This window comes from Hyperoodon ampullatus (genome assembly GCF_949752795.1).
Source record: "Hyperoodon ampullatus genome assembly, chromosome: 11".
Taxonomy (NCBI): domain Eukaryota; kingdom Metazoa; phylum Chordata; class Mammalia; order Artiodactyla; family Ziphiidae; genus Hyperoodon; species Hyperoodon ampullatus.
The window spans coordinates 39,930,817-39,950,721 of record NC_136924.1 but is presented as its reverse complement, the minus strand read 5'-3'; the positions used below and the strand labels follow the sequence as shown (position 1 = coordinate 39,950,721).

At 48.9% G+C, this 19,905-nt stretch overlaps 1 protein-coding gene across 1 annotated transcript in view; it reads right to left on the bottom strand.

Moving 5' to 3' along the window:
* Positions 1 to 201, bottom strand: part of PARVB (parvin beta) — a gene marked incomplete at both ends in the record, with an annotated part of 114,008 nt that extends 113,807 nt beyond the window's left edge. The window contains one exon of the mRNA XM_079714707.1: positions 87 to 201. Within this exon, the coding sequence (XP_079570833.1) occupies positions 87 to 201 (115 nt within the window). The remainder of the gene's footprint in view (positions 1 to 86) is intronic.
* Between the last annotated feature and the right edge of the window lie 19,704 nt (positions 202 to 19,905).

Here is a 19,905-nt window from a genome sequence, read left to right as displayed (position 1 = left end):
GCGCGGGCGCGGTCGGCCACCCGCCTGGGTCCGCGGGGCGCGGCGCGGCGCGTGCGCGACAGGAGGCCGGCGGCCGGCGCACTCACCCTCCTTGGCCTTCTTCTTCCTCGCCAGCGTGCCGCCCAGCTTGCCCAGGAACGACTCGTCCTTCTTCATCCTGTGGGGCCGCAGGGCGGGCGAGCGCAGCGGCGTGGAGGACATGGGGCGCGCGGGGACCCCAGCAGCCGGGCGCGGGCGCAGCGCGTGTGGGAGCCGCCCTGGTCGGCGCCGCCGCTCGCCCCGGGGAGTGGCCGGGAGGGCGCGGCCCCAGCGCCGGCCCCCGCCCCGCGCCCGCCCCCGCCCCTGGCCCTGCGGAGCCCGCCGCCGGAGGTCTGCGCCGTCTCGGGCCCTGCGCTCACCGCTTCCAGCCCGCGGGCCGTCGGCCGTTCCCACGGTGCGCGTCACACTCACTCTCAGAGTGAAGCGGCGGTTCCGCTCCCAAGTGCCGCCGCCGGCACGGACCGAGGGCTCACTCTGTCTCCTTTTGTTCTACACGTTTGAGCCCTGGGCTCAGCCGGCTCTGGTGACCGCACCCGGGCTCCGCGGGGCAGCGAGGCAGCCAGGGCCACCACCTTTGCGCAGCCGATGTGCATCAGATAACCGCACAGATAGGTCATTTCACCTGCTGAGCTTTTACCCACAACCAGGCTTGGGGCTGGGGGAGCACTTGTGACCTATCCCTGCCCTCTAGAAGCCTGCAGTATGGTGGGCAATACCCGCACATAGTACCCTGTCCTAGGGGAGCTCAGGATGTTTCCCCAAGAGGCGTTGTGGAGACACAGGAAAGAGCCCTGCTGTGGAATCAAGGGTAGGTGTTCAGGCGGAGGGAAAAGCAGGACCAGAGGGGACAGTGTGGGAGCTCCAGGGAGGAGAGAGAGAAGAGAACAAGGCAGTCCCTGTAAGGGCTGGAAGGCGGGGAAGGGGTTCAAGGTGGAGGTGACATGGTGGATCTGGGTTCTACAAAGTGGACTCTGGGTGACGTGTGACCGTGGGCAGGGAAGGAGTAAAGCCAGAGGCAGGGAGACCAGTTCCGAGGTCCCGGTGACTTAGGAGGGACGTGAACGGTTTCTGGAGACGCTCATAGGTGGAAGGAGCCCCAGGCTTGGCGCGGGAAGAGTTAAGGCTGTTTCCTGCTGGGCCCAGCAGGTCGGGTGGGGTGCTTCACCAGCAGATAAAGGACTATCAGAGGAGGTCAGCAGGGGAGGAGCCGGGGAGTCTAGGTCCACACGTGTGGTCAACAGGGTTTTCCACCTCCCCTGGGCTGGCTCATTGCCCCACAGCGCTCTGTAACTCCTCCAGTTCCCGTCAGCAAAGGTTTCTGTTGGCCGAGCGGTGCCAGGCCCTGTCCTCCTGCAGGGATGCGCTGACCACAGGGGCAGAGCCTTGCCCTCCAGGAGCTGGTGATCCAGGGGAACGTGCACGCCCCGAAGTTAGGAACCCAGTGAGGTGGGAGGGGAGCAGGAGAAGGAGAAGGTGCAGGAGATGAAGGGACACAGAGGCCCTTATTCCCTCGAGGGAGAAGATTCAGGACGGAAAGGGAGAATGCCAGGGAGGACCCGGGCACCTGGGAGACGGGAGGGAAGCCAGGGATGCAGGCTGCCCCGTGTGACTAGGTGAGCGGGTGAGGCCGTGAGATCAGTAATCCTGCACAAGGAACCCTGAGCCGCTGAAGGGGTCTGAGCAGAGAGTTGATGCAGAGGATGGTTGAAGCAAAACCCCCAGCCAGAGACCGATTCGGAAGCTGCTGAAACAGGCGAGGCCAGAGTTGCCAGTGGCAGAGGGAAGGAAGAGATAAGAATGAACTTTCAGGGACTTCCCTGGCGGCCCAGTGGTTAAGACTCTGTGCTTCCACTGCAGGGAGTGCAGGTTCAGTCCCTGGTGGGGGAACTAAGATTCCACGTGCATGCTGCGTGGTGCAGCCAAAAAAAAATCCCAAAACGAAAACAATGAACTTTCAGGGCTGCAGACCACAACATGTGGGGAATAATTGGAGGCTGGGTTTAGGGACAGTGAAGGGTCAGAGGGCTCTGAGGCTTCTCACCAGCATGGCCTGATTTGGGGTGTCACTAACCACTCTGGGGAAAACACAGAAAGATAGTGAATGTGGTTATTGAGATCCTGATGGGGTCATGACGCAGGTCTACACTGCTCTGAATGCCGAGGGAATGTCATCTAGGGCAGGGGATCTCTGGCCCTTTTGAGAATCTGATGCATGGTACAGACTGTCTTCTCTGGAGAAATACATGCACGAGATGCTGCACAGTGTTTCCGGGGGACTGTAGCCACCCCGCCCTCGCAGCCACAGACCCCAGCGGGAGAGCCTGCAATCAGGGGAGAGCAACGGAAAAGAAACCTTGGGAAAGAAAATGAGAAAGAGCGGAGCTCCTGGGCGCAGTCCTGGGCCTGTGGTGAGTGCCCAGTCAATAACTGATTGTTTAGATATTTCATCAGTGGGTCTGCTTTCCCAGTGGATACACAGAATTTACTATTTCCATTCAGTCACAGCTAATTTGAACACCGCAAAGACAGGTCGGATCCTACTTCAAAAGATGCCATTACACCACAAAAGAATCTCTCTAGAAGATACTTAAGTCCTGATGACGGCCCAGTTTGTAAGAGAAACTGACCCAGCTCTTACATGACAGTAGGGTTCTGGAATCTTGTAGACATCATGCGTATAGAAACATAATCATGGGCTTCCCTGGTAGTGCAGTGGTTGAGAATCCGCCTGCCGATGCAGGGGACACGGGTTCATGCCCCAGTCCGGGAAGATCCCACATGCCGCGGAGCGACTGGGCCCGTGAGCCATGGCCACTGAGCCTGCGCATCCGGAGCCTGTGCTCCACAACGGGAGAGGCCACAGCAGTGAGAGGCCCGCGTACCACAAAAAAAAAAAAAAAAAAAATTATTGTGTTAGTTGTGATGGGTTTTTTTGACTCGTGTGCGCCACAGATGACAATCAAGAAGTGCTGTGGATGAATCTGGGGTTTTCTTCAGGGTTAGAGGCTGGAGGGACCATGATCTAAACCCCAGAAACTTTCCCTTGCTCCTGGCCTGGCTCCTGGGGACTTTACACAGCATTCTCTGTGGAGCAACTTTCCAAATTGCTTTCAGAGCAGCAAACATCTATATTCACTTGAAGGTCAGAAAGTGCTGGTTGTTAATAAGAAAGAATTCAATGAGAAGCAGAAATATGATCTTAGCTCCTGTCCCCACCTACTCGGGCTTCCAGTTCTTAGCATGCCGCCTACGTATAGCCTGTGCCATGGCTCTGCATGCATTTTACATTTGGAGAATAATTATGAAAATCAGATTACATGCAGCTGCCCTCATTACAGAAAACCATTTGATTTGCTTTTGAACTGTGGCTTCCAAAGGGTCCAGTTTTTTATCACCTTAATTAAGAATAAGGAACAAGCATTCTACGAGCACGTGCTGATTCCAGGCCCTGGGCGGGGCGCCACACCGGGTGGCCTCAGGCAGCCTCAGTTCCAGGTTCTCTTGCCATTCTTTCCATCTTCCCCGCAGATGGACAGGCACTGGGTACCACAGGAAGATGTAGTTTGTCCTAACACTTCAGCTGAGGCCAACCAAGCAGCCCTAAAGGTCATGAGAAAGGAGAATGGATAAGCCTGTGGGTATATGCATACAATGGAATTCTAGCGAGCAATCAAACAAGAGCAATGGCCCGACGTATCTCAAAAATGCGTTCAGCAAAAGAAGCCAAGTGCGGGACTTCCCTGGTGGTGCAGTGGTTAAGAATCTGCCTGCCAACGCAGGGGACACGGGTTCGAGCTCTGGTCCGGGAAGATCCCACATGCTGCGGAGCAACTAAGCCCATGCGTCACAACTGCTGAGCCTGCGTGCCACAACTACTGAAGCCTGCGTGCCTAGAACCCGTGCTCCGCAACAAGAGAAGCCACCGCAACGAGGAGACCGCACACCGCAACAAAGAGTAGCCCCCGCTCGCCGCAACTAGAGAAGGCCCGCGTGCAGCAACGAAGACCCAATGCAGTCAAAAATAAATTAATAATAAAGAAAAAGAAGCCCAAGTGCAAGGGTGCATACTGGGGGAATCCACTTATTTGAAGTTCAACAGCAGGTGGCCTCTTTTCTACGTTGAGGGTGGTCACCTTCAGGGGGAGAGGGTCTTGCCTGGATATGGGCACCAGGAAACGCTGGGTGATGCACATGGGCCGCAGGCTGTGGGGGGTGGTCACACGGTTTATACCTAAGTAAAAAGCCATCACCTGGTACACTGGAGAGCTGTACCTTTCACCGTGTATCAGTTATACCTCCATAAAGGCTTGGGGAAAAGAAAATAAATGAACAATACCCCTAAGCAGGATCCTTTGAGCTCTCTACCTTACCTGCATTTGGGTTTCATTCCTTATGGATGTGCCTCCTGTGATAATACAGCAGCTCAGGAAGCATTTAAAGGGAGTTTTATATAAAAGCTGCATGCCTTCTCTCATTTTGCTTCCGTGTAACTAAAAAGAAGAGATATCTTTTCAAAAAATGAAAAACTCTTTGGGAGAGAAAAGGGAGCTCATACGAGGAAGGATTGAGACTGTGAAGTGTTTCCTTGTGTTGTTCATTTTCAAACCTCCTAGCAATTTCGGGAGAGTTAGAAGTGTGTAGGGAAGTGATGGAAATACTTAATTGATTCAGTGATGGAGAAAATACCTTATTTCCCCCAGGTTACACTTCTGATGCAATCTTCCTGCCCTTTGGGGCAGCATTTTCAAGTGTGCTGTAATCATAGTATCCAAAGCAGTCTTTTGAATGGCGTGATTTAATCACTTTGCTAATTTAGTGACCTGGCAAGAGAGGAACCTGTGATTTTCACTTTAAATACTAGGAGCATAAAAGATGACCAAACTTGCCTGGAATCTTAAAACTGTGGTGGTAACACTTTTTCCTGAACCACACGTGAGCGAAACACAAATCCCTGACTGCCTTTCACTCAAGTGATTTTGGAAACATCAGCAAACTTTGAGACAAGGGAAGTTGGATTTTCATTATTGCCAAATTCTCTAGAGTTTTCTTTTTGCATAGTAGGCAAATTAAACTATGCATACACTTTGTTCTCGTAAATATTTTAGAGATGAGGAATGAATGAAAGATTGGCACCAACTTATTCATTCCTAGTCTTCCACGGAGGAGAAATTGGTAAAGCCCCCTAAAAGATTATGCCCCCTTCAAAAGAAGACTGACCCCTAGCTTTCAGAGAGCAAGTTCCTTGAAAAATGCCAGGACCTCTTATGTGGGTGGGAGAACAAAGGCCAGGCCTGTTAGACATTCACACCATAGTCTAAATTTCTTTAACCATTCATTTGCCATATATATATCACCTGCCTGCAAAGTAAAAGGCTTTGGGCTTCCCTGGTGGCGCAGTGGTTGAGAGTCTGCCTGCCGATGCAGGGGACACGGGTTCGTGCCCCGGTCTGGGAGGATCCCGCATGCCGCGGAGCGGCTGGGCCCGTGAGCCAAAATTACTGAGCCTGCGCGTCTGGAGCCTGTGCTCCGCAACAAGAGAGGCCGCGATAGTGAGAGGCCCGCGCACCGCGATGAAGAGTGGCCCCCGCTCTCCACAACTAGAGAAAGCCCTCACACAGAAACGAAGACCCAACACAGCCAAAAATAAATAAATAGATAAAGCAAACTGTCAACAAGTAAAAATAAACACTATAAAAAAAAAAAAAAAAAAAAAAAAAAAAAGTAAAAGGCTTTGCTTTCCTCCTCCCACCTAACTGGGTGCAGTAAGAGCTGTGAGAATGAGAGCTGTGCCTTGGGCGGAGGGGAAAACGATGACGGGTGGGGGCACTTTGGGGCGGTGAGCTTGCTGCTGGATGGAGCAGCAGACTTGGCCACCACAGCACGTGTGAGAACATCACTAGGGCTGGGGAAGACAGTGGTCCAGGGCAGGGGTCTGTAAGGGGTCAGACAGGAAATATTTTCCACTTCTCAGGCCATACAGCCTGTTGCAACTACTCTACTTTGCTGTCATAATCTGAAAGCAGCCATAGACAATATATAAGCAAATGAGTGGCTACGTTCCAATGTAAGTGCACTCTGCACTCAGAACTTTGGCTTTCATATCATTTTCACATGTCATAAAATATTCTTCTTTTGATTTTTTTTTTCAAAACAGTTGAAACGTAAACCCATTCTTAGCTCACAGGCCGTACAAAAACAGGCCGGATTTGGAAGCAGATGGTACCCAAACTGCATTTCACTTACTGCATATTTTTGCCTGAAAGTCCTAATAATGGTAACAACGATGGTGCCACTAAAAATCAATGTTTAAAAGGGGGGCTTCCCTGGTGGCGCAGTGGTTGAGAGTCCGCCTGCCGGTGCAGGGGACATGGGTTCGTGCCCTGGTCCGGGAAGATCCCACATGCCGTGGAGCAGCTGGGCCCGTGAGCCATGGCCGCTGAGCCTGCGCGTCCGGAGCCTGTGCTCCACAACGGGAGAGGCCACAACAGTGAGAGGCCTGCGTACTGCAAACAAAAAAAAGAAAAAAGAAAAAGGTGCCAGGGATTCAGAGCCTGTTGTTTTGAACTCCAAGGGAGTATACAAAATCTTCCCTTGCATTAGAAATGCATTATTGGGCTTCCCTGGTGGCACACTGGTTAAGAATCCGCCTGCCAATGCAGGGGACATGGGTTCGAGCCCTGGGCTGGTAAGATCCCACATGCCGCGGAGCAACGAAGCCCGTGCGCCACAACTACTGAGCCTGCGCTCTAGAGCCCATGAGCAACAACTACAGAGCCCGCGTGTTGCAACTACTGAAGCCCGCGCGCCTAGAGCCTGTGCTCCTCAGCAAGAGAAGCCACCGCAATCAGAAGCCTGTGCACCGCAATGAAGAGTAGCCCCCGCTCGCTGCAACTAGAGAAAGCCTGCACACAGCAACAAAAAACCCCAACACAGCCAAAATTTTTTAAAAATTAAAAAAAAAAGAAATGCATTATTAATACAACCCTTTCAAAGTGGATCAGTAACAGTTCCACTTCTGTCATTTATTCTATAAAACTCTCCACACTGTTATACGAAGGTAGGAGTATATTGCAGTATAGCTTGTCTTTTTTGGAAAATGGGAACCACCTAAACGTGCATCTCTGATTATATAAGTCAAAGCAGAGTCCAGCAGCACCAGGAACTATTACGTGGAGCAGGGTGGGGCTGTCTGACTGGTGTGCGACGCCACCCATGAGGTGGGGTTAAACAGAAAAGCAAGTTGTGCTTCTACCTCATACATTTACATACTCACTCATTCCACGCACATTGGGTGTCAAGGTAGGTTCTGGGCGTGATTCCAGGCCTTAGGACACACCATACACAAACCCAAGAAAGGCTGCCCAGTGGCACTTACATTCTCATGGCAGGAAAATTAAATTAGCAATTTTGAAAACCCATGTACGAGAGAAAGGCAAATATCATGTGATATCACTTATATGTGGAATCTAAAAAAAAATGATACAAATGAACTTATTTACAAAAGAGAAATAGACTCACAGACATAGAAAACAAACTTATGGTTACCAAAGGGGGAAGGATGGGGGATAAATTAGGAGTTGGGATGAACATGTACACACTACCATATAGAAAATAGGTAACCAACGGGACCTACTGTATAGCACAGGGAACTATACTCAGTATCTTATAATAACCTATAATGGAAAAGAATCTAAAAAAGAATATATATATATATGTATAACTGAATCTCTTTACTGTACATCTGAAACCAACACAACATTGTAAATCAACTATATTTCAATAAAATATTTTTAAAAAGGAAGTTTTCAAAAAAAATAACCCATGTACATACATGTGTACATTTTACATATATGTGTTATACATTTTACACATATATAAACCTTTATGGAAGTCCAACTTTTAATCCTCACTTTGTCAAGGGGAAACGGCTGATTTGAACTCTGCCTTTCTATCTGGCAGTACAAACAATAACAAATGGATGCTGATGCAGAGTGAAGAGAACTGATTTCAGGACTAATCAGAATACATTTTGATTGAGACAGTGGATACTCAGACAGGAAGCACGTGATCGTCAGTGAGAAGCGCAGTCTCGTGCATAAGTGAGACAAATTTTCATTTGTTCAGGTTCACGACTCGTACATTAAAATATGTTCTGTGATTATCCACCTAGCACACCTACTGGAGTTCATTGCTAACAGAGACCTGAAGGCTGAGCAGCTGTAAGCAAATTATGCTCTGGAATCAGGAGAGTATTAAACCATAAAACTCAACTCTGTATGATAATGTATCTTAAGACTGTCAAAATTTCAAATTTGCAAGGAAATCAGAAAATGCAAGGCTTGACAAGGCTATTTGATCATCAGTGCTATTTATTTATTATGAAGAACTACTAAAATATGGAGCTGATTTTTTTTTTCAGAAGCACCGTGGCAGCAACAGCCTAGGCCCTTGCCCTCTGGATGCCCAACCGTGCAGCTCTACCTGTATACAATTTTCAAAAGACTGCAGTGAAAAACACTTTTCTACAACTAAATGCTGTAGTTTTCTTGTAATCTGAAAGAAAAATGCAAAATGAGTCTTTTTTCCCTAGATGCATTATGCCTTCCACGTGGTAAATATTCAGTAAATATTTCCTGAATCAGAAAAGCCTGTCTCTAAAGGTAGAAACAACCTAATATCCATCACAGATGAAGGGATAAACAATATGTGGTCTAACCATACATATATGCATGAGATTCTGACCCACGCAACAACATGGATGCACCTTGAGGACATTACACTCAGTGAAATAAGCCAGACACAAAAGGACAAATACCGCATGATTCCACGCACATGAGACACCAAAAGGAGTCAAGTTCATAGAGACAGAAGGTAGATGGTGGTCATCAGGGGCTGGGGGGAGGGGAGACTGGGGAGTTAGTTTCACGGGGACAGAGTTTCAGCTTTGCAAGATGAAAAGAGTTCTGCTGATGGAGGGTGATGGCTGTACAACAATGTGAATGAACTTAATGCCACTGAGCTGTACATTTTAAATGGTTGAAATAGCAACTTTTATCTTAGGTATATTTTACCACCATTTTTTAAGCCTGTGTCTAAGACCCAAAGTAAATCAGGCCCTGAAAGGAAAGGTAATGTACTAAACTGAAAAGGGCTGCCTTGGGGTGTGGGAAAAGGCCAGGACTTTCCGAGGCAGGAGAAGTAACAGGAAAGAGAGATGGATGAATAAGCCAACCAGCCAAAGATGGAAGAACAGAGAATAAATAGTCCCCTAGAGGCAGAAGAGGGTTAATCAGAGGGCCAGCCCTGGGAAAGAGAGAGTGAAAGATTGCTGCACGAGCAACCTGGATGGGAAGATGGGGATGGGAGAAATGCCCATAAATCCTGGCCGCCTCCAGGGTGGGGTGCACGGCCTCGCAAGAAGGCCCCCAGCTGAACTGCAGAGTGAGCACAGGAGGGAATCACCAGCTTCCCAGAAGAAGGGGCTGCAGATGGTCCCGGCCCTCCCCATCCTCCTCCCCACCTTATTCCCCATCCTCCGTGGCATTCCAGCCTCCAGCTTTCCAGAGCTCCTCGCTGACCCCATCATGGCCCTTCCCCCCAGACAGGCAGCATCGCCTCTGCCTCTGGACCCCGCACAGAGCCTCGCACACACTCAGAGCTCAATCAGTGTTTGATGGATGGATGGATGAATGATGGATGGATGGATGGATGGATGGATGGATGGATGGATGAATAGAAGGATGGATGGATGGATGGATGGATGGATGGATGGATGGATGGATGGGTGGATGGATGGAAGTGTGGATGGGTGGATGGGTGGATGGGTGGATGGATGGATGGGTGGGTGGGTGGATGGATGGAAGTGTGGATGGGTGGATGGGTGGATGGGTGGATGGGTGGATGGGTGGATGGATGGATGGGTGGGTGGGTGGATGGATGGAAGTGTGGATGGGTGGATGGGTGGATGGATGGAAGTGTGGATGGGTGGAGGGATGGCAAATGATTGATGACAGGAGGTTGGTGGTAGTTGTTGCAGGAGATTACTCCTGCCACTTGGGACTACTGTGACGTTTGCATCCATGCAGAAAAGGTTTTATCCATGGATGCAAATTATTTATGACTCCTTCAAACACTCAGCCCCGGCGACAGATTTGGTGATGAGGAAATGAGAGAGTAAGGTGTGACATGGAAATACAAGGAAATATTAGGAAGCAAAGCTTTACTGTCACTTGATTTCCGGCTGCCTGTTCAGGAAGGAAACGGGGGTGCCGTGACAAAGCCTGTGCTGGTGGGAGATTTGGGGTCTAGTGTTTGAGGAGGGGCCAGAAGGGATCAAACTGCATTGACTCCAAACCTCCCAGGAGCTTCTCAATTGTTAATGCACACCGGTCGCCTGGGGACCGTGAGAAACTGTAGGTCCTGGAGGAGAAGGACTGGACCGGGCCTGAAACTCTGCATTTCTAATGCACCCGATGCCTCTGGCTTTTTAGTTCCTGTGTCACACTCTGAGTGGCAAGGCTATACCATACTCTTTTATTAAAGGGTCACCGTGGGCTTCTGGGATAAGACAGCTGCCCGCCAGAGACACCACTTGTTTTCTCAGAAATTTCGAAGTGTATGATGCTAAGAAGACTCCGCTTTAAGGCATCAGCTGTATTAAAAAGACCCACAGCACCAGTCCTACCATGAAAAGAGCACAGTGGGAACCCAAGAGACCAGGCCTGGGCCCGGGAGCTTTCTGGCATTCCCAACATTTTTTTTTTTAATTTTTTAAATTTTGGCTGTGCCTCGTGGCATGGGGAATCTTAGTTCCCTGACCAGGGATCGAACCTGCGCCCCCTGCAGTGGAAGCACAGAGTCTTAACCACTGGACCTCCAGGGAAGTCCCCGAAACGTTCTTTTAAATTATCCAACTACTTGTTTCAAATAATTAACTGTTTAAAAATGTATGCTGGCGGCTCCCCTTTTTGTGAAAGGGAGACTCGGTGGGACCCGGGCCATGGGATGGGGGGTGCAGACCCCTGAGAGTGAAGAGACGCCCGGGCCATCTGCACGAGGAAAGGGCACAGAAGGCCATTGTGAGTCTGGTTGGTCATCCCCCAACCAAAGTGTAAAATTCCCTTTGAAACCCAGCTCCTCGTTTTAGTAAAGGAACCATTGTCACCGGAACCAGGCTCCAAAGGCCAGGCCGAGGGTCTCTCCCATCCTGACCCCCTTCGCCTTCTGCCTCTCTTCTCCCTTCCTGACTCTCCTGATGAAAGAACGTTCTGTTCTCCACCACCCCCTTCACTCCTCCGTCCCTGGCTCTGTCCTTCCCAAGGCATGTTACGTAGTGACCCAGTCATGGATTGAATTGTTTCCCCAAAACCCATGGAAGCCTGAACCCCCGTGCCCGGGACTGTGACCTTATCTGGCAGTAAGGTCTTTGCAGATGTGATGGAGTTTAAGATGAGTCATTAGCTGGGCCTTAGTCCACAGAGCGAGCAGCAGAGCCCAGGTGAAGATGGAGACAGAGATGGGAGGGCTGCGTCCACAAGCCAAGACACACCAAGGGTTCCCTGCGACACCAGAAGCTAGAGAAAGGAGTGGAAAAGTTCTCCCAGAGCCTTCAGAGAGAGTGTGTCCCTGTGGATTTGGACCTTGATTTCAGACTTTCCGTCCACAGCCAGCCCCAAGGGAGCAGAGAGGTGCACCCCAGGGGACCACACATATTTAGAGGACAGTCTGCCATACTTGGCCCCCTGCTGGGAGATGGGGTCACAGGGGTTCCTCCCTCTCCCCAGCCTGTCGGTCTGTTGTCTTCACACCCCCTACCCAGTCCTCCTCTGTAAGATCCCAAGCTCACAGCCCCGCATCTCTCACCTGGACCAAGGCAAGGATCTGCTAACCAGTGAAACCCAAATCAAATCAAGACACCCCCTGATTTAATTTTTCAAAGGCTTCCCAAGGCTCACCAGTCTCTCTGGCCTGGCAGACGAGGCCATCACCTCCCATCACCTCCTAACTCTCCAACTTTGCATCCAATTCACAGTTGTCCTAAACAAGCCATCCTCGACCCCAAGGCTTTGCACACACGGTTTGTTCTCTTCCCACCTTACTTCTCTGACCTGACTCCCTCCCAGGCCCAGCTGGTCATCTCCTCCTTGGCATCTCTCCATGCCCTGGACGCTTTTCTGGTGGAGTCTTCATGCTGGGTGGCAACGGGTGTTTGCGGCATTTACTTAATCATTCATTTGCTTGTTCATTCATTCAACAAACGTATCGAGTGCCTGCTCGTACAGAGCTTCCATTCTAGGGTACAGAAGCTCGCACACACACACACAATTAGAATAGTAGGTTGTCATAGGTGAAGGGCAGATATGCAGGTTTATGGGAATTCCCTGGCGGTCCAGTGGCTTGGACTCCTTGCTTCCACTGCCTCACTGCCAAGGGTGTGGGTTTGATCCCTGGTCAGGAATTAAGATCCCACAAGCCACATGGCCAAAATACACATATATATATGTGGGTTTAAACACCATGTTGATGCTAACGATTCCCACATTTCCCTCTCTGGTCCAAGAGCCCCTGGGCTCCGGATCCACAAACCTCAGAGGTCAGCGAACTACCAGCAAAACCATCCAGCCTGTGCCTGTTTTGTAAGGCCCGAAAGCTAGGGATGGTTTTTACATTTTTAAATAGCGAAAAAATATCAACAAAAGAATGTCTCTTGGCAACTTTTTGCTCTTTTAACAATCAGATTCTTTGCCACTATTGCAGATTTTAATATAAGAAGAGTCATTCTCCTTGGAGAAATGAACACATCTTTTAAATGCTTGATTTTTCTTTAATTCTGCTACCAATTACTTGGAAATATTAACCCAGAATATTTGAGAGAACTATGTTTGAAATAGAAGCTTAAACTCCATAGCAGGGGCCCTTAGAGATGACTGGTGCTGGTCGAGGTTTACATTCGTTGCTGGATTTTAAACTTGGGCACCTGTACAGAACTTGGAACATTCTTTATCCTGAAGCTTTTTGCCTGTGTGTCTAGTGATGCCTTATTAATTTCAGAGATACATTATTCATTTCCCCATGAAGCAGTCAGAAACTTGCAAGAGAATCACTAACTTCAGCCCCCGTCACTGTGGTCTTCCTGCATCATCCAGGCTCCAACAGGCACCGGCAGCCCTGTTTGGGAACTGTCAGATCTAGAGACAAACTTGTTGGAAGAGCTGCTTTGATGCCTGGTCTTTACCAGTCCTCTTAGCTCTGTCTGCAGTTCAAATTGATTCCACTTGTTTTCTGAGCTGTCCCATCTCATTCACGAAGAAGGCAAGCTATAGGTTTTCACGTATACGTCTTAAGATAAACATCAAGATTGGATCAGACTCAAATCGCTAAAGAATACACACCTTTCCTATCTCATCCATGTTTTTCTTTTAAAACAATATTTTTTATAGAACCTGCCTGACAAACACACCTCAGCCAGGGGATCAAGGCCAACATCACAGCAATCGGTCATGGTGACAGCATGTGCCCTGATGTGATGGAATGAAAATGACAGCTTACCCCTATGGTCATCTCCCTCAAGCCCGTAACTCCATCTAATCATGAGAAAAACACCAGACAAACTCCAGTTGGTTCTACACAACCGGCCCAGCACTCCTCAAAGCTGCCAAGGTCATCAAAAACAAGGAAAGTCTGAGAAACCGTCACAGCCAGAGGAGCTAAGATGACAGGACGACTAAAGGTCATGTGGGATCCTGGACCAGAAAAGGATATCAGGGAAAAACTAAGGAAATCTGAGACTAGACTAGTTCATAAAAACGTGTTCCTACTGGTTCATTAATTGTAACAAACGTACCCAGACTAATGTAAGGTGTTCATACTCGGGAAAACTGGGTGAGAGGTGTATGGGAACTCCCTGCCCTATTTTCAAAATGTTTCTGTAAATCTAAAACTGTAAAACGGAAAGTTTAGTTTTAAAAATATCATCATCGATTTTTAAAGAGCAGTGGTACTTTTTTCACCTTTATTACAAAATAAAGATTTTCAGAGTTTTCAAAGCTCACAAGGAGGTCAGCTGGGGAAGCTGTTATGATTATGCAGCAGCGTACTCCCAAGAACCTTTTCAAATCGATCAGATATTTTTAAAATCCTGTTGGATCAATGGTTCTTAATTTCCCTTAAAATGGATTTCAGGTGTTAACCCTCCTGCACGTTCTGGCTTAGTCAGCAGACAGAAGCAGTGCAAGCTAACCGAGGGGAGGTCAAGGGGACCCCAGGAGAGCTGCTACGCACAGACAGGGTCACCTCCACAGACGTCACGCAGCAACACTAAGAGCCTGCTCGCTTGTCACGGGCACCTGCGGCCGGCAGGGGGAATTCGAGTCACGAGATGCATTTGCCCTTTCTGTGCCTTTGCCTCTGCTACTTGGTGATGGATGTGGTCATCCACAGCAACTGCCTAGTATGATTTTTTTTTTTTTGATTGGTCAAACCCAGAAAAGGTGGGACTTATTTCCTTATGTTCTCTGACAAGAGAATGACATGCAGAAAAATAAGCTCTTTTCTAGCTCTAGGGTCTTAGACCTCAAGGACTGGGAAGGACTGTGTATCAGTCAGGGTGTCCAGAGAAGCAGAACCAACAGGAGATGACACACACACATATCAGGAGAGATAGATGGGTAGGTAGGTAGGCAGACAGATAGATAGATAGGTAGGTAGGTAGGTAGATAGATAGATAGGTAGGTAGGTAGGTAGAAAGATAGATAAATAGATAGGTAGCTAGATAGATGATAGATATAGTCTTCTCCTATATAAAGAGATAGAGAGAGACCGATCCCAATGTGGGCCTCATCTGACTCATTAAGGACCTGAATAAAACAAAGGTCAAAGGAAGAAGGAATTTGCCCATTTTTTCCTGCCTCACTGTTGAGCTGGGACATCTCATCTCCTCTTCTCCTGCCCCCCAGCTGTGATTTACACCATTGGCTCCCCTGGTTCTCAGGCCCTTGGACTTAGACTGAATTATACCACCAGCTTTCCTGAGTCTCTAGCTGGCAGAGAGAAGATTGGGACTTCTCAGCATCTGTAATTAAATGAGCCAATTCCCTATATGAAATCTCCTTTTTTGTGTGTGTGTGGTACACAGGCCTCTCACTGTTGTGGCCTCTCCCGTTGTGGAGCACAGGCTCCGGACGTGCAGGCTCAGCGGCCATGGCTCACGGACCCAGCCACTCCGCGGCATGTGGGATCCTCCTGGACTGGGGCACGAACCCCTGTCCCCTGCATTGGCAGGCGGACTCTCAACCACTGCGCCACCAGGGAAGCTCTGAAATCTCCTTTTATATGCATATATCTCCCATGGATTCTGTTTCTCTGGAGAACCCTGACCCTCTTTCAATTCCTGGAAAATCCCAGCTGCTTTCCATCTGAGGCCTTTGTATCGGCGATTCCCCTTCCTAGCTAGCTGTTCCCTTTACCTGCTCACCTGCTGGCTTACTTCTCATTCTTCACATCTCAGCTTAAGTCCCCTGTCTTCAGAGAAGCCTCTTCTGACACCCCAGACCAGGATCAACACATTCCCCCAGCACCTCGATGGATCTCTGAGACCCACTGGAGAACCATCCTGGGCTTCCCCCATGGCGGAGACCACTGGGCTGAGGGGGAGCGGCTCTGAAGGAAGGGGAGGGGCAGGCCCTGCAGAAACAAGGACCAACAGCTGGCAGCTAAAGGTCATTTGAAATGACTGGGGGAAAAGGGGATACCTGGGGTGAGACGGGGGATAAAGGGGTGAGCCGACACAAGATGCCGCAAGGCATCTGGGGGTAAATAAGAAGGCCAGACATTACTCTGAAATTGCAGGGAGGCGGCACCTGCACTGTGCCCGGCACATGAGTTGAGTGACTGAGCAAATGAGCAGAGGAAGTGGGGATTCAAGGCCGGCTCTGGCTCCTGATCATGCACTCTTCCTGTTCCCCAGTCCCGGAAGGGCCAGCCGGGAGGAGGCTGTTTTCCGACAGACAGGAAACGATGCCCGGGCCCAGGGCTAAGGCTGTGGGGATGGGAAGGGTCAGATTCGAGGGAGGGGCTTCCCTGGTGGCGCAGTGGTTGAGAGTCTGCCTGCCCGATGCTGGGGACACGGGTTCGAGCCCCGGTCCGGGAAGATCCCACATGCTGTGGAGCGGCTGGGCCCGTGAGCCATGGCCGCTGAGCCTGCACGTCCGGAGCCTGTGCTCCGCAACGGGAGAGGCCACAGCAGTGAGAGGCCCGTGCACCGCAAAAAAAAAAAAAAAGATTCGAGGGAGATCAGTCCTGGCGCAGCTGCTGCAACTAGTTCCTATGAGTGCTTAGGTAACAGCTCTGGACTAAAGCTTAGGGATGAATCCTATTTAACCTTTACTACAGAAACAGCTCAGGAAATTCCCATTGGATTTCAACACTTCCTCTCAGTAGGGACAGCATGTCCATTTCTACCCCTACATGTTCAATGTCAATCCCTACCATGGTCTATTATGTTCTAATATTTCTAGCTGTGGCTCTGCCCGCTTAGTATTTCAGGGAAATTACGTTTAGATGAGCCGTAATTTCTGGGTACGATAAGAAGATCGAAGGAATTGTGTTTGGGTCTCTGACTCAATCTAGGGAGGTCACCTGTTTCACATGATGGATGGATCCAGGCTGGCTATTATCTCAACCATGAGAAGTCGGAATATTTTAATTGACCAGCACATCTATCTACTGACAAATGTAGGAAATGCTTCCTTTGTTAGAAACTGATTGACTGAAAAGTGGTGGGTGGGTGGGAACTGGGTAGAGAGGCTGTAATTTTCGTAGTTGATCCAAATTCATAGGGTGAACATTCTTCTCAAAAATGATTACTGTTTATTTTCCTAGCAAGATAATGCTGAATCTCCTCTTGCACAAACGTTCTTTGTTCTTTAAAGTTATCTAATGATTTGGCAAAGGAGTCCAGTAATTTACTTGTCAGGAAAACGCCACGTACAAAGTCACAACCAGACTCGGGGACAACGGGATGACCGTTAGCCCCTCTGGCAAAGCATTGTTAGTGCTTAAAGGCGGAGGGTTTGACCCCAGTAAAGCAGTGTTGAGACAGCTTCCCACAGTTCACTTTGCAAACTGAAATGTGTGAGTATAAATGTAAAACATGCCTATGTTTTATTCCAAATTTAAACCAATCTCTTCTCTCTGCTGCACTCCCAGGTGATAACAATTCGGGAAGACTCAAATCTCTCCCTTGCTCACACCATCCTCTGCATCCAAGGCAGAGCCCACCTGCCCCAGCTGTCAGGGACTGTGGCTCTCAGCTCCCACTGTGTGCTGGGTCCTCCACATACAGCTCCTGTTACACATAGGTCCCAGCAGCCCCATTTCACAGAAGAGAAATGTGAGGTCAGGGAGGGGAATATGGTTTGCATCTGATGATAAAAGGAGGGTTTTTAATTCCCAGCTTGTCCCTCAGCGAAGACAGAGTCCCTGCTCATTCAGGTCCATACAGAGACCCTCACAATTACTCCAGTAATTACCGTAGTCATCTTGCAATTGCTCTAGTGCAAATATCAGAACACCTTCTGGGGAGGACCTCCACAGGCTGAAATAACTTGCTTTGGGCTTTTTAATTTTATTTATTTATTTATTTATATTTTTGGCTGCATTGGGTCTTCGTTGCTGTGCGCGGGCTTTCTCTAGTTGCGGCGAGCAGGGGCTACTCTTCATTGCGGTATGCGGGCTTCTCATTGCGGTGGCTTCTCTTGTTGCGGAGCACGGGCTCTAGGTGCGTGGGCTTCAGTAGCTGTAGTACGCGGGCTGAGTAGTTGTGGCTCACGGGCTCTAGAGCGCAGGCTCAGTAGTTGTGGTGCACGGGCTTAGTTGCTCTGTGGCATGTGGGATCTTCCCGGACCAGGGCTTGACCCCGTGTCCCCTGCATTGGCAGGCGGAGTCTTAACCACTGTGCCACCAGGGAAGTCCCTTGCTTTGGGGTTTTTTTGGTTTGTTTTTCTGGGTTTTTTTGGCCATGCCACACAGCATGCAGGATCTTAGTTCCCCGACTAGGGATCGAACCTTTGCCCCCTGCAGTGGAAGCATGGAGCCCTAACCACTGGACCACCAGGGAAGTCCCTGAAATAACTTGCTTTGGATGATGATAGATCAGGGGTTCTCAACGTGTGGTCCATGGGCCCCTGGGGGCCCCTGAGACTTTCAGGGGATTTGCGAGGTCAAAACAATTTTTATAATAACACTAAGATGTTACTTGGTGACTCAGTTCACTGGGGTGACATTTGCACTTATGCAAAGGTGACAGTGGGTAAAAGTGCCGGGGTGTGAGCACGGGGGAGGGCAGAGCCCCAGCCCACATTTGTGGTCACTGTATCCTGCACCCAGGGACTGAAACAAAAATGCTAGGCTCGGACTTCTGTGGTGGTCCAGTGGCCAAGTCTCCATGCTCCCAATGCAGGGGGCCCAGGTTTTTGTTTTTGGTTTTTTTTGGGGGGGGTGGTTTCGGGTTTGATCCCTGGGCAGGGAACTAGATCCCACACGCCACAACTAAGAGTTCGCATGCCGCAACAAAGATCCGCACGCGGCAACTAAGACCCAGTGCGGCCCAATCAATCAATCAATAAATATTAAAAAGAAAGAAAGAAAATGCCAGGCTCACCGGAGAACATCCTCGAGGTAAAATGCTCAGTTTCATTAAATCCCAGCCCTTTAACATTCTGCCTGCTGACACGGGGAGCACAGAGGGCACATGTGTCTCAGGGAAAAGCTGTGTGGCTGGGCTGCAGGGAACCAGCCACTCTTCCCACAGAACATCAATCATTGTTACTTGAAGGAATGACTGACACCCTAGGGTTATTCCGACTTGAGTTATTTTGGCAGATGTTTCCTTGAAAATGAAACGAAGTGAGCTTCAAGGAAAGCAACTAACAGTGTTTGCTGCCAATGAGAACAAAGGAGCTTTCATGTGAAAACTGGAATTTGGAGAAACTTGTATCCACCACCATGAGCTTGGCAGCTTTCAGTACTTAAAAGATTTTTCTGATGAGATCAGTGGTGACATTAATGAACTGATCTTTTAATTTTGCATAATCATGACATGTGTCAGTATTTGGAAGATTTGCATAATTTGTGAACCAGTATTTCCCAGATGATCAATGTATGATGCTACAAAATCATGCCTGGGTAACAGACCCAGTCACAGTGCCAGATGGACCACTGCATTTGATGGAACTGAACGTGAAAAGTCACTGATGTGGTTCCGAATTCCAAATTGCAACTAACCTTTGAAAAATCATTACTTGTTGAATTTTGGTGAAGTATCAAAGGATACTCACTGTCATCTGAAAAGGCTATTAAAATACTCTCCTCTTGAGAGAGGCATGGACATATATACACTACCAAACGTAGGGTAGATAGCTAGTGGGAAGCAGCCGCATAGCACAGGGAGATCAGCTTGGTGCTTTGTGACCACCTGAAGGGGTGGGATAGGGAGGGTGGGAGGGAGGGAGACGCAAGAAGAAAGAGATATGGGAACATATGTATATGCATAACTGATTCACTTTGTTATAAAGCAGAAACTAACACACCATTGTAAAGCAATTGCACTCCAATAAAGATGTTAAAAAATAATAATAAAATAAAATAAAATACTCTCCTCTTTTACAAATACCTATCTATGTGAGGATGGATTTTCTTCTTAAACCACTTCAGTTGCAAGAAATTGAATGCCGAAGTAGATGTGAGAATCCATGTGTTTTTGAAGACAGACAGTAGAGAGATTTGCAAAATTGCAAAACAATGCCACTCTTTTCACTATATGTGTTTGGAAATACAGTTTTTTCATAAAGTGTTATTTATGTTAGCAAG